General features: G+C 43.7%; 1 protein-coding gene across 3 annotated transcripts; it reads left to right on the forward strand.

Annotated features, from left to right (window-relative positions):
- Positions 1-27291, forward strand: LOC139153051 (uncharacterized). 3 transcript variants are annotated; one of them, XM_070726575.1, is made up of 10 exons: positions 1-228; positions 9056-9295; positions 9532-9669; positions 10410-10547; positions 10589-10790; positions 10832-11276; positions 11318-11519; positions 14856-16673; positions 20178-20218; positions 26954-27291. In XM_070726575.1, the coding sequence occupies exons 8-10, from the start codon at positions 15660-15662 to the stop codon at positions 27036-27038; spliced, it is 1140 nt and encodes a 379-aa protein (XP_070582676.1). In that variant the 5' UTR covers positions 1-228; positions 9056-9295; positions 9532-9669; positions 10410-10547; positions 10589-10790; positions 10832-11276; positions 11318-11519; positions 14856-15659; the 3' UTR covers positions 27039-27291. The 3 variants fall into 3 exon arrangements, 2 of the variants coding, with proteins under 2 accessions (XP_070582676.1, XP_070582677.1); XR_011556752.1 differs by lacking the exon at positions 26954-27291; XM_070726576.1 differs by lacking the exon at positions 11318-11519.
- Positions 27292-27884: the final 593 nt, after the last annotated feature.

Raw genomic sequence — 27884 nt, forward strand, 5'->3', positions numbered from 1 at the left:
TCCTGCCGTTTTCCGCTGTTGTGATCGGATAAAGTGCCACGGCTCAGCTTCGCTCTCTCGCCGGGTTCCTCATCTATTTGCTCCCACCTTTTCTTTAAGGGGCCACCGGTGCTCGCGGAGGAGCTGAGGGGGGGGGGGTTACTTTGATGACGGTTTGAAGTGGCGGCAGACCTTTGGGAAGCAAAGATGGCGGTGGCTGATACTGGTGAAGGCGATCGCAGGGACGAGGTTGGTGGCGTCTGTCGGCATCACACAGCAGATGAGACGTGCATCGCACGTTCAATATCGTGAAGTTAAAAGAGAAATCTAGAATAAAATGACTTCATTGTCACTTTGAATGTACACTAATCGGCATTTTATTTTATTTTCATTTGTTTTTTTTGTTAAGTACATATTGGGGGTATGTAAAGATATAATAAAACATGACACAATACATAATTTGGCATAAATCCACGTATATTGTATGTCATACAATGTTAATTGTTATTTTAGACTTTAATATTAGATTTGTTATTGTATATTGTTTTATCACTGCTGTGAGCCGCCCTGAGTGCTGAGAGGGGCGGCATACAAATCTAATAAATAAATAAATAAATAAATAAATGTATGAGACAGAGAAATAACACAATCTAGTCCGGATGTGTACATGTACATGGTGAGAGAAAACAAATCTTGTAAGTTTACCAGACAGATGGCATAGGGAACAAAGCTGTTACAGTATACAGTAGTCCCTCACCTATCGCTGGTGTTACGTTCCAGACCTGGCCGCAATAGGTGAAATCCGCGATGGGGAATTTATCGACTGATAGTACTTATTTAAGTATTTATATTGTAATTGTTTGGTAAGTTTTCATTGTTTTAAGTGTTTATAAACCCTTCCCACACAGTATTTATTTTAGATACAGTATTTAAATACAGTATTTACAATTTTAGATATAGATATTTTTTTTAAAAAATTGCCGATCGAGTTCAGCAGGCTATTTAAATCTGCGGATCGACTTCCTCAGAAACCCGCGATGAAGTGAAGCCGCAGTAGGTGAAGCGCAGTATAGCGAGGGACTACTGTATAGAAATCCTACTAGAAATACTTTAAAACCTCCTTCCAGAGGAGAGCACAGAAACAGACCGTGAAGTGGGTATGTGGGGTCTCTAATAATGCTTTGAGCTCTAAGCACATACTGCTTATAACCAATATCCTGAATGACAGGAAGCAAGTTTCCCATAATCTCCTTGGCTGTGCTCATCACACCTGAATGGACTTTCTATGTGAGACACTGCTGCCACCAAACCAAACAACAGTTTATTAAAATACTGTACTCTCAATTGTGCCTCTGTAAAAAGTGTCCAGGAACAGAAGGAGAAAAATGTGTTCTCCTCATCTGATGCAGGAAGTGCTGACACTGATGTGCACATTTCATTGAGGATGATACGTGGAGAGACCAATTCAGGTTGTTAGTTATTTGCACTCCCAGATATTTAATAGTGTTGAGCATCTCTACAATTGCATCTTTGATACTAAGTGTAGTATGACTATGTCGGCTCTTTTTATGCTCATGCTTTCTAAAATCTACAATGATTTCCTTTGTTTTATTAACATTTGGGACAAGGTTACTTTTATTTCATCAATCTAGACCTGAAGCTGATCTTCCAGTTTTCTGTGGATGCATGCGTGCCGTCTTTTGGTCTTCCAGTTTCTGGCGTGCACATGCTAGCTGGTCTTCACATGTGCACGCATGCCAGAAACCAGAGGTCCAGGTGATCAGTGCACATGAGCCTGCCAGAAACAGGAAGGTCAACGTCCAAGCGTGCACATGCGCGCTGGGGAATTGCTTTTCCAGCATTCCCATGTGTGTGCACCAGGAAGCTGCTCTTTCAGTTCCTGGTGCTCCCCTGTGGGTGGTCCCATTTCAGCACTCGGTGCCAAAAAGGTTCACCAACGCTGCCCTACCCCATTTCAGACAATTTAAAATGCCCAATCTTAAATATCTCTAATGAAGGAGCACCCATAACTTCTGAAGGCAAACTGGTCTACTGATTAATGTTCCCTCTGTCAGGAAATTTCTCCTTATTTCTAGGTTAGATCTCTGCTTGATAGGTTTCCATTAATTACTTTTTGTCCTGCCCTCAGATGGTTTGGAGAACAAATTGATCCCCTTTTCTTTGTGGAAGTCTTTTGGATATTGGATGAACATTATCATGTCACCTCAAGTTCTCTTCATTAGACTAGATATATCCAGTTCCTGTAACATTTCATCTTACATTTTATATGTCCTCTGCACTCTTTCTAGTATGTCAATATCTTTCTTGTATTGTGGAGACCACAACTGGATGCAGTATTCAAATGTGGTCTTATCACTGTAGTAATACTGATTCTATCCCTCTATTAATGCAGCCCAGGACTGCATTGGCTTTTTTGGCAACTTCAGCATACTGCTGGTTTACATTTAAATGGTTATCCATTAGGATTCCTAGATCCCTCTAGATCTGATAGAATTAACGGGGAACAAGAATATCTTCTACTGGGTAAAATTTGGCTCTCTCGTAAAAAAAATTATCCTTATCAATTATAGGATATTGAAAAGTAGCTTAGATCTCCTGGCATCCTATCAGAAAACAAATATCAAACAACAACTGTATTTTTTGGATTATAAAATGCACCTTTTCCCCTCTAAAAGAGGATGGAAGTGTCATTGTGTCTTATAGACCAAATACAGCCATTTTTGGCCTCCTGTCCTGCCCCTGCATCCCATTTTTGTGAAAAATTGGCCCATTTTGTACAAAAATGGGGTGTGCAGAGGGTTTGGGAGGCCTGCACAGTGTTCCTGAGGGTTGGGGGCAGGTAAAAATACCCCAATTTATGCAAAAAAGGGTGTGTGTGAAAATGGGCAGTTTTCCACAAAAATGGCGTTTTTGCCTTCCTCCAGCCCCCAGGAGCACTCTGCAGGCTTCCCAAACCTTCTGCGCACCCACTTTTGCAAAAAAAAAAAAGGGGTGTGTGTGAAAAACAGCCTGGTTTTTACAAAAATTGTGTTTCTGCCTTCTCCCATCCCCCCAAGACCATTCTACAGGCCTCCCAAATCCTCTGAGCATCCCATTTTTTTAAAAAAAGGGGAAAAAAGGTGAAAAATTGGCGTTTTTTTGCAAAAATGGGTGTATGTTTTTTTCCCTTTCCCCACCCTGCAGACTTTCCAAACCCTCTGTGTGCCCTGTTTTTCACGAAAATGGGTGAAAAACAAGTCCATTTTTGCAAAAAATTGGGTGCACAGAGGGTTTGGGAGGCCTGCAGAGGAAAGGCAAAAATGCCCCAATTTTTGTGAAAAATGGCTAATTTGTCTCCCTTTCACCCCCCCCCCCCCAAAATGAGAAGTCTTGGTTCAATACTTTCTATGAATGCTTGTTGGGTTTTGATGGCTTCTTTTAAGGTGTTAATTTCCTCAGACAAACTGCTGAGTATATTTAGCTTGGGGGTGCAGGATGAGCACATATAAGGAAATGAGTTTGCTTGAAGAAAGGTGGCTACTGGATTAGTTATGTTTAGGCAAGATTGCTGTGTAGGAATTTTGCAGGATTGACATTTGATGTATTTATCAGGATCCTATATAGTGTCTTTGCATATGTTGCAACATAAAATGTTTTAATCTTTTGAAAGAAGATTTTCTGTTTTCTTCTTCACTGGCATAGTTGGCCTCAGGGGTTTGTAGTTTTATTGTTTTATTGTTTTATGGTATACTGAGTGGAGGGGCTTTAGTTACTGGATGCTTTAGAGTTTGGCTAGCCCTTGAGATGCTTGTAGATCTGAGGAAAGATGATGGGGGATCACGTGGGTTGGTGCTTTGTGTTCTCAGTAATGGCAGCAGTGAAAAAGAATGTAAAAAAGTATGTGATGGAGGTTCAAAGTTGTGGCTATAGGGAGGAATTAGCTGTACAACAAACTCTCCTAGGGATCACACCTTCCTTATTGTTTCTTTCAGGCTGGATGCCAAGGAGGAAATTCTCCTTCCTTGTAATGTTAATTTCTTTCTTTCAGGCTGGCTGCCAGGGGAGAGTCAGGGGGGCTTCAGAGGATTCAAAGCAATGAGGCTGGGGAAAACAGCTTTTTTAGTCTATTCCCTCCGATTTTGAGAGTTCTCAGGTTGGAGTCCTTTCACTAGCAGCTATATGGGCTTTTGCAGAATCTTCCACTGCTAAGCTGAGACTCCAAGGTCAGGCAATTTCTTCCTAGTTCCGAGCTTCAAATGGACAGAACGCTCAGCAGGGGATATTTCCAGGCAGGCAGGGGATTCGGGATGGCTCCGCTGCTGTTTACAAACCTCAGATGGCACCAAGGATGAGAACAGGCAGACTACGTTGCAGTTCCAAACCTCATATAGCAGCTTGGATGGGGACCGGGTAAGTTAGTCTCTGCAGGGGATTCGGCTGCTGGCGTTTGCTGAGTTTGCTGAGGATGGTCTTGGAGTGTGCTGGGGTGGGTTTGCTGGGGCTGGAAGTCCTGGGGAACGCTGGGGTTGATTAGGTGGGGATTGTGATCCAGGAGTGCGCTGGGGCGGATTGAGGCTTCGTGGGTTTAATGGGCAGCAGGGTTCAGTCACTTACGGTCAGTTGTCCTGAGTTGTCCTGTCTTTGTCCAGTAGGTTTGGATTCCTCATGGCTGGATAGTTTCTGCTTGTTTAGTTGGTTCTGGATATTATTAGGTCAGTTTATAGGTAGTTCTAGTCTGTCTAACAACATGTTCTAACTCTAACACCGGAATAACAACTCTAACACTAAGATTTCAAAGTTTTTTTACAACTTGGATTCCCCACTATCTTCTAGGCAGCTGTCCCTATCGCCATCTTGCAATAATTAGTTAATGGGTATACAACTTTATTGAACTGACTAAAATACCTCAAAAGAGTGAGCAAGCTGTTCAATACTCCATCCCAGCAGGCTATAAAAAGTAGAGCTGAAGGCAAACTGCCCTCCCCCAGTGGGTCGACCTCTTGGGAGGCACAGCATGCCATGATTACCACATTAGAATGAAGCGACAGAGAGAAAGTTTTCTCGATGAGGCGACCTCTGTTAAATCAGGATCGCTCCTTTTATTGTGTTTCACTTCTCTGACATGTGGTACAGAATAACCAATTCGCGAATGCCACATACATTAAGCCATCCCCCTTACTACCATTCACTCCTACACCATATAAGGCTTCTTCTCATGACTTCCCTATAGATAATTGACAGAAGCCTTTTCCTGGATTGTGTGTTTACTGGTGATTAGCAAAGGAATGAGAGTAAGGCATATATTTCCTTATATGGAAGTTAGCTATAGATTTTCTTCATGTTGCATACCAAGTTAAATGCTTTCCCCGTGGTCATAGATTCTGCAGGATGCTTACTCAGCCTGGACTTTGCTGCCTTTCCATAGAGGAAGAATTAAGGTTTTATACAGCACACAATTGGGCTAAAATATCACCCTCCAGTAATATTCCATTCCAAATTTCAGTGCTTAAAAACCTATGATTACAACATCTCCTCTGTTTTTGTTTTTTAAAGAAGCATGATTATTGAGGGGAAAGGATCCAAAATACTTTGGCTTCTGCCAAAAAGGCAGATTGTCCCAATTAATTTTGCAGTACCCATGATCACGAAATTGATAAACAAATGAAGAATTTAAAAAGCAGAGTCATCTTCCCCTGGCAATTGTGGTGGTACTTTCATTTTTTGGTGGATCATCATAATATGGCTCAGGGGGAAATAAAAGGGGTTGTCTTATGCTTTGTACCACATTAATTTTTATACTATCTCTATACATAGTCATCAATGAAGAAATGCATTGAATACAACAACACAAACAAATAAGACAGATAACAATCAAAACAATAGCTACTATCAATTTTCGCCATGGTAATATTAAACATGGCAAGTGTCCAATTATTTAATAAATGTAAATCTCTATAATTCATTGCTGCTCCTAATGAAGGAATAAGGGCTCCGGCAATTTGCGTCCATATGCTGCCACCTTCTGTAAGGGATGGCTGTTCTCTTTTGTTACGCAATCGACCATGAGGAATAGTGGTATAAACAGAAATGGCTGGTGTCACTATGCCAAAAGTACAAGTACTAGTATGATTAAGTATAAACTCTCTATAGGCATAGTTACCACAAAGTAGCCAAAGTGAATCCGGTAAAGCAACAGAGGCTTGTGTTTGCTGAGAAAAATTAAAATACGTAACTTAAGGGCACAAGAAATATTGTTTCAATGAGGTATTAAACTGACTAGGAAATGAGTAAACGTCATCAACCCTTGAGGATAAATTTTTATATTGCACTGTATGGTAAAATGTAAACTCACATAACGACCAAATGTCCACCTCAGTCTGATTCGGTAGAGTGGTATTTCGGTGAAAGCATGCCGAATCTAAGTATTGTATAGAAATATAGACTTTGCCGGTTGCTTTACATGACCGGCTTCTAATGCTTTCATTGGGTTGGTCGTCATTAAACAGGAAACCCATTAAGGGAATTCCTATACACCCTTGAGCAGGCATATGAGAACAAATACAGAGGGAATAACATGACGACGAACCTAGCGGTGGAACGATAGGGATTTAAATTCCTCTGGGTAGGCAGTAACAGGGGCAGTGGTGATTACTGCATTAACCTGAGCATATTTGCTGGCTGGGTGTTCATTACAAAAGGCAAAAGACATAGCTAAACCTATACATAGTATCATTAGTACAAAAAATATAAAATGGTAACAAAAATTTTTCCAAGTCATTGGAGCCCTGAGTTCATTCCATATTAAAAGCTGATATCCTGGCATCTGTCTGCGCAAAATTTGACATCCTTTTGGTGGAAGGTATCCTGATGGGTCCTCAGAACAGCAATCATCATAGGTAGGAGGGTGCTCTTGCCTGGTTTCCGGGTCAGGCATAGAGACAGCCTCTGTAGAATCAATCATCGTTGTCATGGACATCTGAAACAGGATCAGGGACTTCCCCTTTTTTATTAGTTTTTTGGGAGATATTGTCTTACGTGTCTTCCAGGGACCCAAAGCACACGATTGTCCAATTGTATGACAGCGTAACCTCGCCCCCAAGTAATGAGGTCAGCTGGACCACACCAAGCCAGATCAGGCAGTTCTCAATAGTAGACTGGTGGTCGAACTAGGGAGGACAAGGGAGCTGAAAAATGACGTTCAACTGCAGACAATGAAATTGTTCCGGAAAGATTAAAAAATTTAAAAGTGAACAAAGAAATGTTAATAATGTCTTGCACCGCCGGGAGGGTGGGGGGACCTTTACCCCTTAATCCAGATTGGTTTGTCAGTTTTGAGTTCTTTTGGGCGTCCCAACGATGCAAAAGTCCGAATGCAATGATTAATAACATGCTTAGTGGCCTTACCCCTTTGGGGGGTGGCCATAATAAACCCTGAAAAAGTATCAACAGTAACATGAATATATTTCCAGGGGCAAATGAAGGATATTGCGTTACATCCATTTGCCAAATTTGCGCAGCCTTAAGGCCCTGGGGATTAACCCCCATAGGGATAGAAACCCCTTGTTTACTACACTCAGGGCATTGTTGTATAATGGCTGTCGTTTTATTTAATGAAATACCAAATTGTTTAATGAGCGCTTTTTTATTTTGATGAAAAAATGCATGACTCTCCCATGGAGTGGGAGCCACAAGGAAATAAGAAGCAGAGCCAGCTTCTGCTGCCTGAGTAGTGGCAGCATCCACACGATCATTTCCTTCCTGTAATATACCAGGAAATGGCTGGTGGCTGCAAATGTGGGCAACAAAGAAAAAATGTTGTCATTGATGAACTAATAGCTGTAGTGTACGAAACAATGTTAACCAAGAAGACTCCACAGAAGGAGAAAGATAGGCTTCAAAAATATTTTGAACTATCTGAGTAACATACAAACTATCTAGTATCAAATTAAAAGGATTGATCTTTAAACTGAGTAAAGGCTAAAATAAATGCAGCAAGCTCAGCACGTTAAGCTGAGGTTTGGGGGGTGGTAGTCAAAACCTTCCATTCTCCCTGAAATTGCCAAGTACAAGCACAATTTTTTTTTCTTCTGCCATCGGCAAATACTGTGAGTGCATCTGGCAGAGGTTGAGGGGAACAGGGAAGTTGCCATTTTACAGGAACCATTTTTATCAAAGACAATCTAGGGTCTGATGGTAGGTGATACAATACTTGACTTGGCCAATCTGCCAAGGCAAATTGGAGACCTTCTGAGAATTCAAATAATTTTTCCCATGTACTCAAGGGACAAGGAATAAAAAGTTGAAAAGTTTCCATGCTAATCAAAAGTCTACAGCGCTTGCATCCCTTAGTAATCAAAGTGGCAAAAAGCAATGGTTTTTGAGAAATGGTTTTTGAACCAATTCAACAAGAGCAGCCAATTTTTGTTAAAGGCCACTGATCCACCCACACAGGCAAAGGCTATATTGTTAACTGCCCTTGATTAGTTATAACAACCGGAGCACAAAAAGAGGATTCATCCCCTAGAATATATCCTATTCTTCTAGCTTGATCTATAGCACCTTTTATTTCCAATTCTGGTGCTATTGGAGCAGAAGAAATTGCAGGATAAATTTTGGAAGTCTCTGTTTGCACTTTTTGTGCTGATTCATATGGCAGGGGAGGATCCATACCCCCTCCATTACATTGTAATGAATTTGAAGACATTCCATAATCCTCCATGTGGAGAGTATTTTCAGGGGTGCTCTTGGCACCTCATGAAAATAAGCTTCCAATTTTATCCAAATTGAACATTTTAGCATGCCCTTTTCCAGATACGTGAGACAATTTTGATAAATAAACTTTAGTAAATGAACCAAATCCTTTTTTGAAGGCAAAGGCAAATTTTCCCATTATTTTTCAAAATTAAATTGGATGACCTGGTTATTTCCCTGAATTCCTTAAAATGCTCTATCTGCAAACTTAGAAAATCCAGATCCTATACTCACGGAAGAGGGTGCTGCGTACGCTCACAGCTGTCCCTCAGTGCGCTGATGCTTTATCTCCTTTTTTTCCCTTTCTTCTCTGTCGATGAGTCAGGACGAACCAGGAAACGTGTCTTTTATCTGGATCACGTCGCGGTCACCAGATGACGGCAAACTGCCCTCCCCCAGTGGGTCGACCTCTAGGGAGGCACAGCATGCCATGATCGCCACATCAGAATGAAGCGACAGAGAGAAAGTTTTCTCGATGAAGCGACTTCTGTTAAATCAGGATCGCTCCTTTTATTGTGTTTCACTTCTCTGACATGTGGTACAGAATAACCAATTCGCTGAACAGGTGAGCCATTTTTAAATAGCAACCCCGACTTTCTCTTCCAGAATTTCATATTAAATTTTCCTAAGTTCCATAATGTGCAGTTAGTTGTTTGGAAAGCAAAACAGGAATCAGCTAGCTGAGGCAATTAAACTTCACTAATATTAGCAGGAATATAATTATTATTTTTAATTATTTTTGATTTTAAACAAATTTGATGGTGCAAGAAATTTCACTCTGGTCTTGATGTTTTACATTAGGAATTTATCAGATGAAGCATTGCAAGAATACAAGCTAAAAAGAGAGAATTTGTCTCTCAGGTGCAAGGTTGAAAAACTAGGTGGAGAGAAGGAGGAAATCTTGAAAGACAATAAATTTCTTAAAGAAGAACTTAACAGGTGAGAAATTCCTAGAGAGCAATCCTTACTTATTCTCCAAGAATGTATAATAAATTCTTTTTAGATCTTTCCCCTGGACATATATTATACAATATTCTGTGTTTTGACTACAACGCCCAAATGAACATTAGAGAAAAATCAGAGGTTTTGAAATCAGAGGTTTTTGAAAAAAGTCTGGCTCTTCAAACATGTCGACCTGCCTTCATCTCATTTCAGAAAGTCCTTGTTCCATAAAAGGCTTTCTGTCAGAAAGCAACTAGTTGAGATATCCTGATACTTTGGCATTTGGAAACCAAGAGTGGACTTTTCCCAAACCTTACATCCATAATTTTTTATTGCTTCTGGAAAACATTTTGAATTGGTTTGCACCTTTTGTGAAATGTAAAAGAAAAAATAATATAAAGAACCATTGCCTGTATTTATAGATTAAGTAATGCTAAATATTGAAATAAAGATAATTGTGTAGATAAATAATCCAACTCTTATAATGATGAATGCTGAGGTAGTTAATGCAATCCATTAAAAGAATATAATGGAGAAAAAGCTATGATCTGGGGAGATTTACTGATTTGTCACTTTTACTGAGTATTTCTGGTGTATCCAATAAATCAATAGCATAGGATAGGCTACCAGCTGTTATAATAGAAATAACAAAACTGAATTAATTAAAATATATAAATCTAAACTTATCAATTCAAGTAAAAATGAATTGGATTGTTTTCCCTATCAACATTTTACAGAAAGAAAGTTATAATTTCTCAACTATTGATGGACATAGAAGAGCTCTATGGTGATAAAAAGAACCTTACCGATATTATTCGCTGCTTAGGTTTGAACAAACAACAGTTGTGTGAATACTATGAGGAAAAACTCAACAGGTGAGTCATTTTTAAATAGCAACCCCGACGTTCTCTTCCAGAATTTCATATTAAATTTTCCTAAGTTCCATAATGTGCAGTTAGTTGTTTGGAAAGCAAAACAGGAAAGTAAGTTATAATTTCTCAACTATTGGTGGACATAGAAGAGCTCTACGGTGATAAAAAGAAACTTACCGATATTATTCGCTGCTTACGTTTGAACAAACAACAGTTGTGTGAATACTATGAGGAAAAACTCAACAGGTGAGTCATTTTTAAATAGCAACCCCGACGTTCTCTTCCAGAATTTCATATTAAATTTTCCTAAGTTCCATAATGTGCAGTTAGTTGTTTGGAAAGCAAAACAGGAAAGTAAGTTATAATTTCTCAACTATTGGTGGACATAGAAGAGCTCTACGGTGATAAAAAGAAACTTACCGATATTATTCGCTGCTTACGTTTGAACAAACAACAGTTGTGTGATTACTATGAGGAAAAACTCAACAGGTGAGTCATTTTTAAATAGCAACCCCGACGTTCTCTTCCAGAATTTCATATTAAATTTTCCTAAGTTCCATAATGTGCAGTTAGTTGTTTGGAAAGCAAAACAGGAAAGTAAGTTATAATTTCTCAACTATTGGTGGACATAGAAGAGCTCTACGGTGATAAAAAGAAACTTACCGATATTATTCGCTGCTTACGTTTGAACAAACAACAGTTGTGTGAATACTATGAGGAAAAACTCAACAGGTGAGTCATTTTTAAATAGCAACCCCGACTTTCTCTTCCAGAATTTCATATTAAATTTTCCTAAGTTCCATAATGTGCAGTTAGTTGTTTGGAAAGCAAAACAGGAAAGAAAGTTATAATTTCTCAACTATTGATGGACATAGAAGAGCTCTATGGTGATAAAAAGAACCTTACCGATATTATTCGCTGCTTAGGTTTGAACAAACAACAGTTGTGTGAATACTATGAGGAAAAACTCAACAGGTGAGTCATTTTTAAATAGCAACCCCGACTTTCTCTTCCAGAATTTCATATTAAATTTTCCTAAGTTCCATAATGTGCAGTTAGTTGTTTGGAAAACAAAACAGGAATCAGCTAGCTGAGGCAATTAAACTTCACTAATATTAGCAGGAATATAATTAAAAGTTTCTTGACCACATATAAAATACCATCCTAGCACATGGGCAAAATTAAAGGAAATCTTCTCAAGTGTGGTGCAGTTTAAATTAGGTGCGTTAATTCGAAGACAATGAGTTTTTTTACTTAAAGGATGTACAATTAACTACTTTTGCACAGGTTATATTTTCAGGCATTGCTACCACTGGAGTACACAAAGCAATTACATCAGGGGCTAAATAATAAGCAATGAATTCCCAATTAGATATACTGTAGTCCCATAATTAAAATTCCATTTAATAAAAATCCACCCAAGCCATTAAAATTTTGAATTAAATGAAAACTAAACAAACAATCTAAAATCCCTAGTTGTGTTAAAAATAAGTCATTCCCATTCAAACAATGGCCTTACAAACATTCATCGGCCAGGGAGCTGAGATCAAATCACCCCAGCCCAGTAGCCTTCTGTCTGATATTCAAGAAGGTTTGATGAGGCTTGCAAGAAACAGGCACCTTTCCAAATGCCCGATAAGTGCATTCAAAAGAAACCTATAAAGTGGCAGCTGGTAAAACATCCTGGGCATCAACTGAAGCAAAGAGTCTAGACCCATACAATTGATCAGGAATGACACACACACACACACCACCCCCGAATGAAGGGCTCACACAGCACACTGCTGTTTAAATTTGCTGTCCCAAACTACATATTGTTTTCCAATCTCCGGGTACTAAGATGTGATTTCTTATAGTGGCTCCCAGCATTTCCTGCACATAGGTACTTCCCAAATCACATGTCTCTAATTCCTTTTCTAAGTTCCACTAAAATTGCATATGACAAAGGGCGATATTCCACTATTTGAGCTCCATTCTGATCTACTTGTCCCGTGGCATGCACTGAACAAACAGCATATCGGTAATTTCTTCTATATTCTCTCCCCTACCCCCATCCCCATCTAATTGTTTCTCTAATACAGGGGTCTCAAACTCAATTTACCTGGGGGCCGCTGGAGGTAGAGTCTGGGTGAGGCTGGGCCGCATCAGGTTTTCCACAAGGAAAGCTCTTACAAAAACATTCCAATGTTATCAAATGTCTTTACTTTTTCATCTTATTTTGTGTTTAAAAATAAAAATAAATCAACAAATTCATAAGAAAAAAAGAAATCAGTAATAAATAAATAAAATGATAATAATAATACGGCAGACACCTCTCTTTCTCTCTCCCTCCCTCCCCCCTCCCTTCCTTCCTCTCTTCCTTTCTCTCTCTCTCTCTGTCCCTCTTTCCTTCTTTTTCTGTTTTCCTTCCTCTCTCTTTTTTTCTATAAACCAGAGGTCTCCAATCTTGGCCACTTTAAGACTTGTGGACTTCAACTTCCAGAATTCCTGAGCCAGCATAGCTGAGGAATATCCATAGCATAGCTGACTGGAGAATTCTGGGAGTTGAAGTCCATAAGTCTTAAAGCAGCCAAGGTTGAGAGACACCCCACCCTCCCCGATCTAAACACCCCACCCCATCTTTCCGTTCACCAGTCGGACCCACCCCCCTCGCTTGGAAAAGCTGAAGAAGCGGGTGAGCGGGCGGGGAGGAGAGCCCAAGCCTCAGGCCTCACCTGCTGCATCAGCGCTGGCCACAATGAGGCATGTCAGGGCGCTGGCAGTGGCAGCAACCTACAGGGGAAAAAGAGAAGTAGGCTTCGCGACTGAGGAGGAGGAACCACGACACTCTTTCTTCCCAAAAAGCCTGCCTTGCGCAAGCGCCCTCGAGTCAGCCACCCTCTAATGGCAAAGAGAGGAGCAGGGCGGGTGGCTTTCCCGAGGTTGCTTGCTTTGCTGATCTGCACTAACATTACACTTTGATGTTGAGGTGGGGGCCGCAAACTATTGTCCTGCCGGCCGCAGTTGTCCCAGGGTCTGCGAGTTTGAGACCCCTGCTCTAATATTTGCCTTAGGAGGATATAGAATGACTGTGGAGAAGCAAAAGAATTAGCCTCTCCAGGATGATCTGAAGGTCCAATTGGAGATGATTTCGGGGTTACAATTTTTATCTGATCATAATCGGGTGGGAGGCTTGTAGTTAATTGTTGCCCTGCCAAAGCATCAGAGTCAAATTTTTCCACTGCTTGACAGCATTGATACCATCAATGTAATATCTGTACTGGAGCCTAGGGTTCAAGATGTAACATATGTCCTATCTTTATCAAATCCCGTAAATGGAGCATCCTACACTCCAGATACCAGTGACAGTGTTTCCCTACCTCCTCAATCAGGTTTTTTATATTTACCTCAGGTGCTGCCACACCTGACTTATGTAACAGGAATTGGGGTTCCTATGCATGCTTATGCTGGTGTTGAGATAGATTGCAACCAGTCATGAGCCCCTCCCCCCACTAGCGGTGACTCCATCCAGGTAGCGGAAATGGCCCAGGAGCAGCACGACTGAGATTTCCAGCAAAAATTGCTGGTTTTTTGCTTCTGCTCATGCACAGAAACAAAAATATAACGGAAATAGCCGAAATCTCATGAGATTTGGCTCGCTGCACATGTGCAGAAGACAAACCTCGCACAGGACACATGTGTGCATGTGTCAGGAGCATGCACGTTCATGCTGACCACCAAGGATCATCTGGTAACAGGGTAAGTGACTGCCCGCTGCTGATTGCAACCCATACTTACCAATGAGGGGGTCTAAAGCTGAAAGATGAAGGTGCACCTATAGGTCTGTTCCATATGATGATAAGTATGTTAGCTATTTGCTCCCCATGCTGGGGGGGGGGGATAAGAGGGCCCTATGTTGGACACCATATGGTGGAGTTAAAGAGCAGTCATTGCAGGATGCTAAAATTTCTGACTGTCTTAGCAGTGCTTATTGCTTTTATATCATTTTCCAAGCAGCAAAAAGTAACAAAGAGCAACAGCATTTTATTGGTGAATACAGTAAACAAAAAATGGAGAACATCTGGTTTCCTTTTGCTAGCCTAGACTGTAGTTGGATTTTTAAGACTTAATACGTTATCATTTTAAAAGGAGTTTTATGAAATTTGAAATATGACAGTTCACCTTACATTTCTTTTACACTGGAAAAAAATAGGATATAATTGAAGATATAATGAATAAATAAAACTAAATTTGAAATAATAAACAGTTGTCTAATAGACAGATTAGATGTTTGTTAGTCACGATTAATATGTAATCTTCTGATTTTTCTAGAGAGAGAATGCTAAGAAAGGACTGTTGTAGGTCATTGATGTATAGAGACAAGTTACTATCACTTGTGAGCAAAGAATACAAAAACTGCTTGGTGACTATTTTGCAAAAAAGCACAGATGTTGAAAAAGCAAAAGAAAGTCTTGAAAAGATGAAACTGCAAATGCTGGAAAAGGAACTAAAAAAGGAATGGCTTCAAGCTTCCACAGGCAATTTAAAATGCAAACATTCCAAAGAATCTAGGCAAAATGTACATAAATGGCTTCAGGAATCTCTTAAAAACCTGAAAGAGGATTCCAATAATTTATCAAGACACACCCTGCCAGAATGGCTTAAAGCTTCAGTGATAAATCTTGAAAAGGAACGTCCAGAAGCATCCAGGGAAGATGTAAAGGAATGGTTGAATACATCCATAAATTATCTTCAAGAAAAAGGGCCCAAAACATCCCCAATTAATGTGGAAGGATGGCTTGAAGCCTCTATTAAAAGTATTCAAGATCTTTAGAAATATGAGGCAGAATCTCGAAGTAGCTTAAGAAAAGGAGAGGGGCGGCATACAAATCTAAGCAATAAATAAATAAATAATAAATAAAAGGATGGCTTGAAAAATCAATAGAAAACTTGAAGAAACAAGGTTCTGTTGTACCTTTGGAAAATACATCACAGTGGCTTGAAGGATCCTTAAAAAGCCTCTCATCCTCAAAAGCATCGAAACCAGTTCTGGAATTATGGCTTCGAGATTCCTTGAAAAATCTAGAAGAGGAAAGTCCTAAAACATCTAATCAAGATGTCAAAGAATGGCTTAAAATGTCTGTAAATAACCTTGAGGAGGAAGGACCTGAAGCACCCCATTTAACTCCTCAGGAATGGCTTAAAGAATCTATTAAAAGCATTCAGGATTTACAGAAGTCTATGATATCTGTTCAAAATAGCCTAAGAGATAGATGGATTGAAAAATCAATACAGGATCTGAAGAAGCAATATTCTGAAGAACCAATGGAGAATATATTACAGTGGCTTCAAACATCTCTAGAAAATCTCTCCGTTTCTGAAGAACATACAGAGGACCTCCAGAATCAATATTCTGAAGGACCTTTGGAAAATATATTACAGAGGCTTCAAAGCTCTGTAGAAAGCCAGTCATTTTATAAAGAACCCGATCCAGTTCTGGAAAACCTGGAACAGGAAAGTCCTGATAAAAGTAAATATATCAAAAAATGGCTTGAAATGTCTATAAATAACCTTGAACCGGAAGGTCCTGAAGTACCACATCTAGATTCCCAGGAATGGCTTAAAACGTCAATAAAAGGCATTCAGGATTTCAAAAAACAATCCTCTAAAACACCAAAACTCAGCCTGGGATATAGCAAGGAGAGCGTGGTTCAGGTAGCAGAGTCTGGTTTCTCCAAAAGAGGTTTGAGGAATGGATGGCTGCAAGAAACTTTGGCAAGTTCCAGAGAGCATGGTTCTATTGCATCCAGAACCAGTGTTCAAGCATGGCTGCAAACATCTTTGGAAAGACTCAAACAAGACTCATCAGAAGGAGCCAAAAACAACCTGAAGGAATGGCTCCAAGACTCCATTGAAAATATCCAGATGGAATGTCCTAAAGAATCCATTCCATATGCGAAGGAATGGCTTGATACTGTCATAAATCAATTCCAAGAGGGAGGATCTGAAACATCATATCTAAGTGTTGAAGAGTGGCTCAAGACATCTATTCAAGGACTGAAGGAGGAAATATTAGAAGAGATGACAGGAGGGAAAGATCCTAAAATATGGACAACAAAAGTTTCCAAACGAATTCCTTCTCAAGAAAAGGTATAAAAAACAGCCAACATAAGTAGATATATTAAGGGTGGACTAATTTTTCCAGGAATTTTTTTTCTTTTCTTTATATATTGAACCAAAAGGAAAAATATTTTATTTTTATTTCTGAATAGTTATGATGGTGGCAATGTCCCAGGGTTATGTGAACATCTTTTAGGATCTTCTGACAAGTAGCTGTGACAAAAAAGGTGGTTAAGTGAGGCAGAACTCACTTAATAACCGTCTTACTCAGGAGATAGAACCATTAGCCTCCATTGGGGTCAGAACAGAAGTCGAGGATTATCTGTCTGACCAGTGCACTCTTTTAGAAGAAGATCAGCAGATCAGGAGTCCCATTTTGAAGCTCCACAGAAAACATCTAGGGGGGAAGGCAGGTTGTCCTCGACTTACAACAGTTCATTTACTGACCGTTCAAAGTCGCAACGGCTCTGAAAAAAGTGACTTATGCACCCTTTTCACACTTAGGACCTTCGCCAGTAGCCCGATGATCGCAGGATCAAAACTTTGCTGCCACTTCATATTTATGACCGTGGCTGTGTGTCCTGAGGTCACGTGACTCCCTTTTGTTTCTAACTGATCCAGGCATGAAAATGTGCCGCTCAGGTGTTATACTTTTCCGCCCGCACTGAAAAAAAATTAGAGGGAGCATTGACTGGTAGTGGGGCCACCAGTGGTTCAGAGAACCAGTAGCAGCGCGAGGCTGTCCACCCACCCGGAAGTCATTATATATATTTTTTAACCCTCTGTATACAGTGATCCCCCGCTCGTTGCGAGGGTTCCGTTCCAGGACCCCCCGCAACGAGCGGGTTTTCGCGAAGTAGCGCTGCGGAAGTAAAAACACCATCTGCGCATGTGCAGATGGTGTTTTTCAATTCCGCAGCGCTAGCGAGGAGCCGAAGATTGGGGGCGGCACGGCTGTTTTAAAACGTCGCCGCCGGCATGGGGGGCTTCCTAGCAGCCCCCCAAACCCGGGTTGGGGGTCCGGGGGGGTGCTGGCAAGCCCCCCATGCCGGTGGCGACGTTTTAAAACAGCCGCGCCGCCCCCAATCTTCGGCTCGTCGCTAGCGGGCAGGCAGGCGGCTCGTCGCTAGCGGGCAGGCAGGCGAGAGCTAGCGCCAGCGAACGGCTTGTCCGCGCTCGCTCTCGCCGCTTTGGAGCTGAGTCCTGAAGCGAATTCGCTTCAGGACTCAGCTCCAAAGCGGCGAGAGCTAGCGCCAGCGAACGGCTTGTCCGCGCTCGCTCTCGCCGCTTTGGAGCTGAGTCCTGAAGCGAATTCGCTTCAGGACTCAGCTCCAAAGCGGCGAGAATGAACGGTGTGGGCGGGCGAAGGGCGGGCGGCAGCGAGGAGTTTGCGTGGGCGGTGGGGAAACTCCTTGCTGATGCCCGCTGCTCGCCCTCCCGCCAGCAAGAGGGGGAAGACCCAGGGAAGCCGCCCAGCAGCTGATCTGCTGGGTGCCATCTACGCATGCGTGCCCATAGAAAAAAGGGCACCCATGCGCAGATGGTGTTTTGACTTCCGGGTTGAAAAATCGCAATTTACCCTGTTCGCAATGGTCGGGGACGCAATAACCGGGGGATCACTGTATACGCAAAGCATTCTGCACATGTGCAGAGGGTGAAAAGGCATGTGTAAGAGCAGAGTATGAACGAAAATGCATGTGTGAAGCGTGCACTTCCGAACTAGTAGGTAAATTTCACCACTGGTCATAAGATGAAAACAGTATGATGTAGAAATTGAGGGATACAAAAGCAATTTCTGAGGAATTAGAAGTAAAAATCTGTGAAGATTATCAGAGGGCCTAGCAAATAGGTGAAATCTAGGATTTTTTGTTTTAAAACTTACATTTAGGAAAATAGTGTCATATGTTATAATCTGCATATGACTTTTACTTAGTAAGAATCAGAAGAGTATGCAACATTAAAGAAGAGCCATGATAGAATTCTGGAAGATACTATATCACATTTAATAAAAGTTCCCTTTTAATAGCCTTTTTAGTCAGAAAGGGAAATAATAATAATAATAATAATAATAATAATAATAATAATAATAATAATAATAATAATATTTGTATGTCGCCCCTCTCCGAGGACTCGGAGCGGCTCACAACAAATCTAATATTTAAATCCAATGCACAGTATACAAATCCAATGTTTAAAAAACAATTTAAAAACCCTTATTAAAAAAAATCACACAACCCTAACAAACCATACATAAAACCATAGTAGCTATGGGGTATATCAGTTTCCCCGTGCCTGGTGACATAGGTGGGTTTTCAGGAGCTTGCGAAAGGCAAGGAGGGTGGGGGCAGACATAAACTCTGTGTGGAGTTGATTCCAGAGAGCTGAGGCCGCCACAGAGAAGGCTCTTCCCCTGGGTCCCACCAGACGGCATTGTTTAGTCGATGGGACCCGGAGAAGGCCAACTCTGTGGGACCTAGTTGGTCGCTAGGATTCGTGCGGCAGAAGGCGGCCCCGAGGATATCCTGGTCCGATGTCATGTAGAGCTTTATAAGTCATAACCAACACTTCGAATTGTGACCAGAAACTGATTGGCAGCCAGTGCAAGCTGCGGAGTGTTGACAAGACATGGGCATATCAAGGAAAGCCCATGATTGCTCTCGCGGCTGCAATCTGCACGATCTGAAGTTTCCGAACACTTTTCAAAGGTAGCCCCATGTAGAGAGCGTTGCAGTAGTAGAATGTCGAGGTGATGAGGGCATGAGTGACTATGAGCAGAGACTGCCTATCCAAATAGGGCCGCAACTGGTGCATCAGGCGAACCTGGGCAAACACCCTCCACACCACAGCCGAAAGATGTTGCCCTAATGTTAGCTGTGAATCGAAGACACCCAAGTTGCCGATCCTCTCTGAGGGGGTCAATAATTCCCCCCCCCCAGGATAATGGATGGACAGATGGAGTTGTCCTTGGGAGACAAAACCCACAGTACCAAATTGCTTCTAAAAAAAAAAGAATTGATCTATATGAGATGAAGTTGGATGAATGCAGTGGTAGGCTACGAGCCGGAATGCTAGATTGTGCTCGCCACTGCGGCTCATAAGTTCTTGCGAGACCAGCGTGATTTTGCTGCTGCACCTGTGGAGGTAGCAAAATTGCACCTGTTTCGGCGATGTTTTACCTGCGGCTCTGTGTGCGATTTTGTTTCCTCCACAGGTGCAGCAGCAAAATCGCGTTGGTCCCGCAAGAACTTACAAACCACGGCAGTGAGCGCAATTTAGTGTTCCGGCTCGTAGCCCACCACTGAATGGTACCTATGTGACTCAAAGTGTGTTTAGTAATCAGAATCTAAACCATCAAATTATTTGCTAAGATCATGTAACTTAGGCAATGACTGTATGATCAATGTAGTTATTAATGTAATAAATGTGCCTCGAAATAGGCAATGACTGTATGATCAATGTAGTTATTAATGTAATAAATGTGCCTGGAAATGTATTCATTTGTTTTCTTTTTTATTTGCCCCTTATGGCTTCCAGACTTTAAGAAATGAACTAAACAAGCTGTGGATGTGTTCCAGGTATGTCTTATTCTAACTAATATGGACTATAATCATAAATATTACATTCTCCATTGCATCTGGAAGGAGAGTCCAAGATGGGTAAAACTCCAATTCTATTGGTAGAGACTGAGTTAAAAATTTACATATTATTTGAGCACCGCCCCCTCTGCTCTTCCCATGAGCCAGTTTTAAAAACTCAGTCTAAGTGTAGAGACATACTGAGTTGTAGCTTAGAGAGTTTAAGTATTTAAAATAAGAAAAATAGTGAATAAAATGTTTTAGCATGTTGTTACCGTTTTAATCCTCATCTTTGTGTTTCAGATGCAGAAGACTGAAGAGGATCAGACGGTCAGGGGTCTCTGTCCTCAGCGGACAAACACCCCCAACGAACCTTCTCAGGGGTTGTTTGCCTTCCCCCAGTGGGAGCACCCCGTAGAGAAGCACCCAGCCTGGGGGTCCCTGGTCTCCGAGACCATACCGGGGCTGTCAGCCGAAGGTGGGGGGGTCCGCCCCCCCCACTGGGAGGCTTGAAATCCGAGCGCACGAAGCGGACGGAGCTGAGCGCCTCACAGCTGACTGGGAAGTCAGCGGAGCGGCCGTTAGAGCCGCCGCGGTGGCCGCAGCAGCCGAAACCGCCAAGCGCCCCGAAAGGACCCACAACGGGTGCGGGCACCCTCCAGAGGACGGGACGGGGCAAGAAGACGCCCCCGGTCAGCGGAGGGGCCCGAGAGCGGCCGGAGAAGCCGCGCGAACTGGGCGCCGCCATCTTGAAGGCGGCTGGAGCAGCAAGACGCGTTTTGGCGCGCAAAAGCTTTTTTCGGGCGGCAAACAAGCGCGAACGGGCGAATCGGCCCTAGTGCGCAGGCGCGGGCCCAAGGAGGCTAAAGACGCCATTTTTGGAGCACTTCTGACGAAGATAGAGAGAGCCAAGCTACCGGTGGTCAGAAAGCCATAATCCTGGGCTATTATTGGAAGGGAAGTTTCCATATTACACAGCAGCCGTGAGTACTGTGGAGGAACATCAAGGGAAGGAGGTCCCCAGCTCCCCTGCCTCATCTAAGGACAAGGCAAAGGGGAAGGCCAAAGAGAAAGCAAAGTCACACTCTTCTGCCTCCTCCTCCTCCATTAAAGAGGCTGAAAAACGTATTAAAGCATTGGAAAAGAAGCTGGAAGCAGCATTACAGGCATCCCCAGTGGGTCTCCCTCTAACTCAGAGGCAACCTTCAGACCCTATGTCACCCCCATCTACCTTTGGGCCTACAGGGGTTACACCAGAAGGGGACTGGTCACCAGATAGGCAGTTTCTGCCCCTACCCCAGGCCATGCCTTCGCCCAGCACATCTTGGGCCAGGCCAGGTTCGGCAGCCCAGACAACAAGAGGCCTCCAGGGGCCAACAGCCACCTTTACGCCCACAGCGGCGGGCTTGCGCTCCCAGCCCGGGGCGTGGCAGAATTTGCCCCCAGACCTGCAGGACCTTATCGCAAATGCGTACTCGCAGGGCATGGCGCCAGGGGTGCAACAGTATGGTGGGCCTCCTCAACAAGCAGCAGGTTCGTGGTCGGCACCGCCCCCCTCGGGTTTTGGTTCCTTATTGGAAGAGCAAGAACAATTTGAGGACAGTGAACCAGAATATGGTTTTTCCGAGGATGAGACTACCCCTGAACAAGTTCCCTCGGTTGGCCTGTTCAAACCAGCGCTCTTCAGAACCTTACTGTCTAAGGCCAAACAAGTAATGAATCTGCCGGGCTCAGAAAAGGCTACAGAAACCGCTGAGTCGGGTCAGACTTCGGCCTCTCTCCTAGATGAGCCTCAACCCGAGTCCGACCATTTTCCTGCATCAGGTATTTTCGTAAAAGGGGTAAAACGACCTTGGCAACAGCCAGCGGCAGCTCAGGGGCCATCCAACCTTGAGAGGAAATTTTATACCTTCGACGAGGAGGTGGAAAAGCTGCTCGAATTCCCCCCTATAGACCAGCCGGTCGTCACGCTTGTCTCCAGCGCATTGGTCCCCTCGGAGACCGGAGAATGCTTACGGCCAGAGGAGAGAAAAGCGGAGACACTGCTGCGTAAGGCACACCAGATGTCTGGCTGGGGATTCCGGGCAGCGTCGGCAGCGTCGTTCATCAACCGCGCATCGCTCATGTGGATCAAGGAAATGCAATCCCGCCTGGGGCCCGAGGACGGGCGTCTCCGCCAGGACTTGAGTAAGCTATTGGCGGCGACGGAATTTTCGGCGGACGCCACTCTTCACGCGGTCAAGTTCTCCGCCAGAAGCATGGCAACCACTTTGTCATCACGCCGCCTGCTGTGGCTACGGAACTGGCAGGCGGATCTTAAATCTAAATGGCGCCTAGCCTCCGGCCCCTTTCAAGGCTCCACACTCTTCGGAGACCTGTTGGAGAAAGTCTTAGTGGAGGACAAGGATAAGAGGAAAGTACTGCCTAGGGCTAACAGGCGGCCGGACAGGAGGTTCACTCCTTATTCAAGGCGTCAGTCCTTTCGTTGGGATTCCTCCACCGGGGCCCCTCAAAACCAACGGTCCTTTTCCCAGGGACAATATGGCCAGCAGTCCTATAGGAGTGACCGCGGCTCCTTCCAGGATAGGACAAGGAGCTATCACCAGTCTAGGAGACCCTTTCGAGGAAACACCCAAAGAGGGTTCAAACGCACCAAATGATGCGACCGGCCCTCGGCCAATCGGAGGGAAACTACAGGAGTTCTGCACGGCTTGGCAGGCAACATCCTCCGACAAATGGGCCATAGCAACAGTCACATATGGGCTTCGACTAGAATTCATCCAACCACCTCCCAGCCGGTTTCTGCGCTGTCCCATACTAAAGGACATGGCAAAGAAACTACAATTACGCCAAGAGATCTCACACCTGTTGGAAATCCAAGCCATAGAGTTGGTTCCGCCACAGGACGAGGGCAGGGGATTTTATTCCATGATTTTCATCGTTCCCAAACCCTCAGGAGGCTGCAGGTTGATCCTCAACCTGAAGCAACTGAACCTATTCATAAAATACCGAAGGTTCAGGATGCACTCCTTGCAAACCATTCTGGCTTCCATACGACACCGAGACATTTTAACATCCATCGACCTCAAGGAGGCATATCTGCATGTCCCTATCCATCCGGACCATCGCAGATTTCTCAGATTCTTCACCGAAGGCAGACACTACCAATACAGGGCCATGCCATTCGGCTTGTCATCGGCCCCAAGGACATTTACCAAGCTCTTGGACGTACTGACCGCCAGCTTAAGAGCAAGATCCATCAGACTGATGGCGTACCTGGACGACATAGTCATATTGTCCAGGTCCCAGGTAGTGGCGGAGAAAGATCTCAGCGAGACAGTTCGCACGTTAGAACTTCACGGTTTCACGATCAACGTGGCGAAAAGCCAGTTAGTACCTACCACCAAGCTTTTACACTTAGGAGCCATTATAGACACGCTGGAGGGCACAGTGTCGTTGTCTCCAGAAAGACAGGACAACATCCGACGGTTGATTTCAGGCCTCCATACGGGGCCAATACCATTGTCGCTGCTGTCAAAGATATTGGGAACTCTGGTGTCCGCCATTGGCATAGTTCCCTGGGCCAGGTTGCATATCAGGCAACTGCAGTGGTTCCTACTTCCTGCTCAGAGGATCAAGGTGAGCCATTCCCACAGGCGAGTCTGCTTGCCACGAAAGGTCAAGGAGTCCCTAAGATGGTGGGGATCGGCAGCCATAAGCAGGGGATCTCCCTTCCGGGTAACGGATCAGGTCATTTTGACCACCGACGCCAGCCTTACCGGATGGGGAGCTCACATTGGGGTCCACATGGCTCAAGGTCTGTGGACAGCGGAGGATCTTTCATCGGTCAACATCAACTTTCTGGAATTAAAAGCTGTGTTCCTAGCACTAAAGGCATTTGCTCCCCTGGTCCAACAACAGCACGTGTTAGTGCTCACGGACAATGTGGCGACCAGAGCTCACTTAAACCATCAAGGGGGCACACGGTCGCAGCGTCTCATGGAGGAGACGGAGGCACTATTCCGCTGGGCCGAACAACATCTGCGGTCCCTGGCAGCGGAGCACATTGCGGGAGTATCCAATACGCAGGCGGATTGGCTGAGCCGCTCCACCTTGGATCCATCGGAGTGGAGGCTGGATCCGGTCCTGTTTCAACAGGTGGTGAGGCGGTTTGGACTTCCATTAGTGGACCTGTTCGCCAGTCCCCTGAATGCTCAACTTCCGAGATTCTACACAAGGTTTCCGGCACCGGGCGCAGAGGAGGTCAACGCTCTCCTAACACCCTGGCCGCCAGGACTGCTCTATGCGTTCCCACCAACGCCTCTTCTCCCAAGAGTGGTGGAGAAGATCCTGAGGGAAGGAGCGGAGGTATTGCTGGTGGCCCCACACTGGCCTCGCCGTCCGTGGTTCTCCGACCTAGTGGCATTGTCGGTGTCAACCCCTTGGAGGATTCCGGACCAGATGGTCTCCCTCAGCCAGGGGAACCTACAACATCCAGATCCACAGTGGCTTCAACTGACCGTTTGGCACTTGAACGGGTCAGGCTACGAGGATTGAAGCTACCGGAGAAGGTCATTGACACCATGCAGGCTGCAAGGCGTCCATCTACATCCCGAATTTATCAGACGACGTGGGCGGCCTTTTGCGGTTTCTGCGACAAACAGCAAACTGACACGGGACAGGCCTCAGTGATTACGGTTCTGGAGTTCCTGCAGGCGGGCCTCGATCGTGGCCTAGCCCCGAATACACTAAAACGCCATGTGGCAGCCCTCGCAACTATGATACAAGTCGAGGGAGTCCGTTCCTTGGCTTACCATCCTTGGGTTAAGGATTTTTTACGGGGTGCTACAAACCAACATTCACCACCGATCCGGAGGTTTCCCTCATGGGACCTTCAATTGGTCCTCAAGGCCTTGACAAAACCACCATTTGAGCCTTTGAGATCAGTATCGTTACGACTGCTGTCAATCAAAACAGCCTTCTTAGTGGCTATTACGTCGGCACGGAGAGTGTCAGAGTTGGCTGCGTTATCAGTACGCCCTGACCTTTGTATCTTTTACCCAGACCGAGTGGTGCTGAGGTTGGACCCTTCCTTTATACCAAAAGTAAATTTTGAGTTCCACAGGAAGCAGGAGCTCATCCTGCCGGACCTTTGTACCCATGGCCATCACCCATCGGAATTGCGATGGCATAAGATCGATGTACGCCGGGCGGTCAAGATTTATATTAGACGCACAGAGACCTTTCGGAAGACGGAAAGACTGTGTCGTTCTCGTCAGATAAAAAGGGACTTGGACTTTCATCTGTTTCCATTAGTCATTGGATCAGGGACTGTATTGCGGAGGCATACAGAGCTCGTGAGCAACCGGTTCCATCGGGAGTGACTGCTCATTCGACGAGGAGTGCAGCGACCTCAGCAGCCTGGGCCACCCAGGCGTCCATAGACGACATCTGTAGGGCTGCAACGTGGTCAGCTCCGTCAACTTTCATCCGGCATTATAAGTTGGACTCCTTCGCCTCTGCAGAGGCGGCATTTGGGAGACGTGTGTTACAACGAGTTTGTTTATCTCCAACGTCCCTGACAAGACCTTCTCCCTCCCATGGGCAGTAAATCTCTGGTATATCCCATGTTGGACTCTCCTTCCAGATGCAATGGAGAAGAACCGTTATACCTACCTGAATGGTCTTCTCAGTGCACTGGAAGGAGAGTCCAAACCCACCCGGTTTAGTTGGGGTGCAGGGACGCCGGAGTATGCAGTTAATCAGTTATTAGTGTTATCAATAAAAATTGGTTATCCTCTTTCTATAGTTCTTTCGTTTTTAAAACTGGCTCATGGGAAGAGCAGAGGGGGCGGTGCTCAAATAATATGTAAATTTTTAACTCAGTCTCTACCAATAGAATTGGAGTATTACCCATGTTGGACTCTCCTTCCAGTGCACTGAGAAGACCGTTCAGGTAGGTACAACGGTTCTTCTCTCTTAACTCACTCTTTCCTGTGAGTGATGGCTCTCCATATTTAAAGCCATTTGAGCTAACTGTTCTTTCACAAGGTGATTTGATTATTGCTTCTTGAGACCACTATAGTCCTTCTTTCAGCCTGAGGCTTAACTTCCCATCACAATAGTACCCCAAATACTGTATATCAGAAATGAGCCCTTTCCCTTTGGTGCCATTAGAATCATCTGATCAGACTAAATTTGATGCCCTCAAGATTGGGCTACTATTCCTAAAATGGTTCATTTGAGTATAGGTCAGAGGTGGATTCTTCCCGGTTCTTACCAGTGATAGGTGGTGGTAAATAGGTGGTGACATCACAGAGCCGGTTCTGTCAATGCTGGTCTGTGGACACCACCATCTTTTGGGGGGGGGGGGTTGCTATTTTTTGCTCTTGTTCATATGCAAAAACTGAGTTTGGGGCACTGCGCATGCACCGGCATCTTGTTTTTGACTCCCCCCATTTTTTCTGGTTTTTGCTTCTGAACATGCATAGAAGCTAAGTTTTTAGCACTGTACATGTGTGCATGCGGGCAAAGCATGCACGTGGCTACATGATGTGCAATGCATGCGCAGCCTTGTGGTGCAGGAGGAAGCGAACTGGAAGCAAGGTAAGTTAGAATCCACCTCTGGTATAGATGACATAATCTGGAAAATATCCTGCCAATAAAAGGCTAGTGGGCAGAGTGAATTAGTAAAGGTTTCCTAATGAGCTATTGTGTTTTCTTTGTTCTTTTCAGAAAAAAAACAGGAACACATATTGAAGACTTGCGGATTCATCCTCCTGGCAATGTTCTTTATTTTTTTCATTTATGTACATGTTAGGCTGTATTGCATAGAGAGTAAGCAGGGCTTCAGAACTTATTAACCAGTACCAGGATGAAAAAGCTTGGCATTATAGTGAAATTGTAAATAATATATGATGTAAAATAGTTAAAATCTTTCATTTAAGAGAGAAAGAGAGCCTCTCTGCAAGCAAAATATCAGCTGGTTGCATGTTGGAGCTCAGCCAGGGCAAAGATTGCCTGTGCCATAGGTTCACCATTACTATTCTAGGTTGTTGTTGTAGATTAAGTTATCTACAGTTCCTCTTATAGAAATTTGGATTATTATTTTTATTAAAGAAATTAGCGTAGGCTGTTTTTTTTAACAGCCCTGCGTTTCCAATGGGCTATCACTTCCCCTGCTGATAAAGATATCCAGGCAAACTAATGTAATGTAATTTGTTAGAATAGCAGTTATAAAGAACAAAAGTGAAACGTAGAAAAAAAGGAGATATACAAAAATAGTATATCCTTGCACTGAACTTCAAATTGCATTTCACTATTTTACCTTGTATGTACACAGATGATTTCCATCTGTCACATAGGCACAGTCTCTTAGCTTTTCTAACATCACTTGCTGTTATGCACCTTTTCCTGCCTTTACCAGTATGGTTTTGTAGTGACTGAGTCCTCTTATACCTCTTCAAAAACTTAGAAATGCCACTTTGTTTAAGTTTCCACTAATTTTTCTTCTAATTTCTTTATAACTAACCATGTTCACTTAATAATACCAGTGCTTTCTGGGCAATCACTCAATTCTTTGCATCATTACTTTAATTTTATTACATTTTAGAAGCTCACTAAATGAAATAACACAAAAAACCCACAACCAACTGGATAGTGATCA

The sequence above is a fragment of the Erythrolamprus reginae genome, chromosome Z (genome assembly GCF_031021105.1).
Source record: "Erythrolamprus reginae isolate rEryReg1 chromosome Z, rEryReg1.hap1, whole genome shotgun sequence".
Taxonomy (NCBI): domain Eukaryota; kingdom Metazoa; phylum Chordata; class Lepidosauria; order Squamata; family Dipsadidae; genus Erythrolamprus; species Erythrolamprus reginae.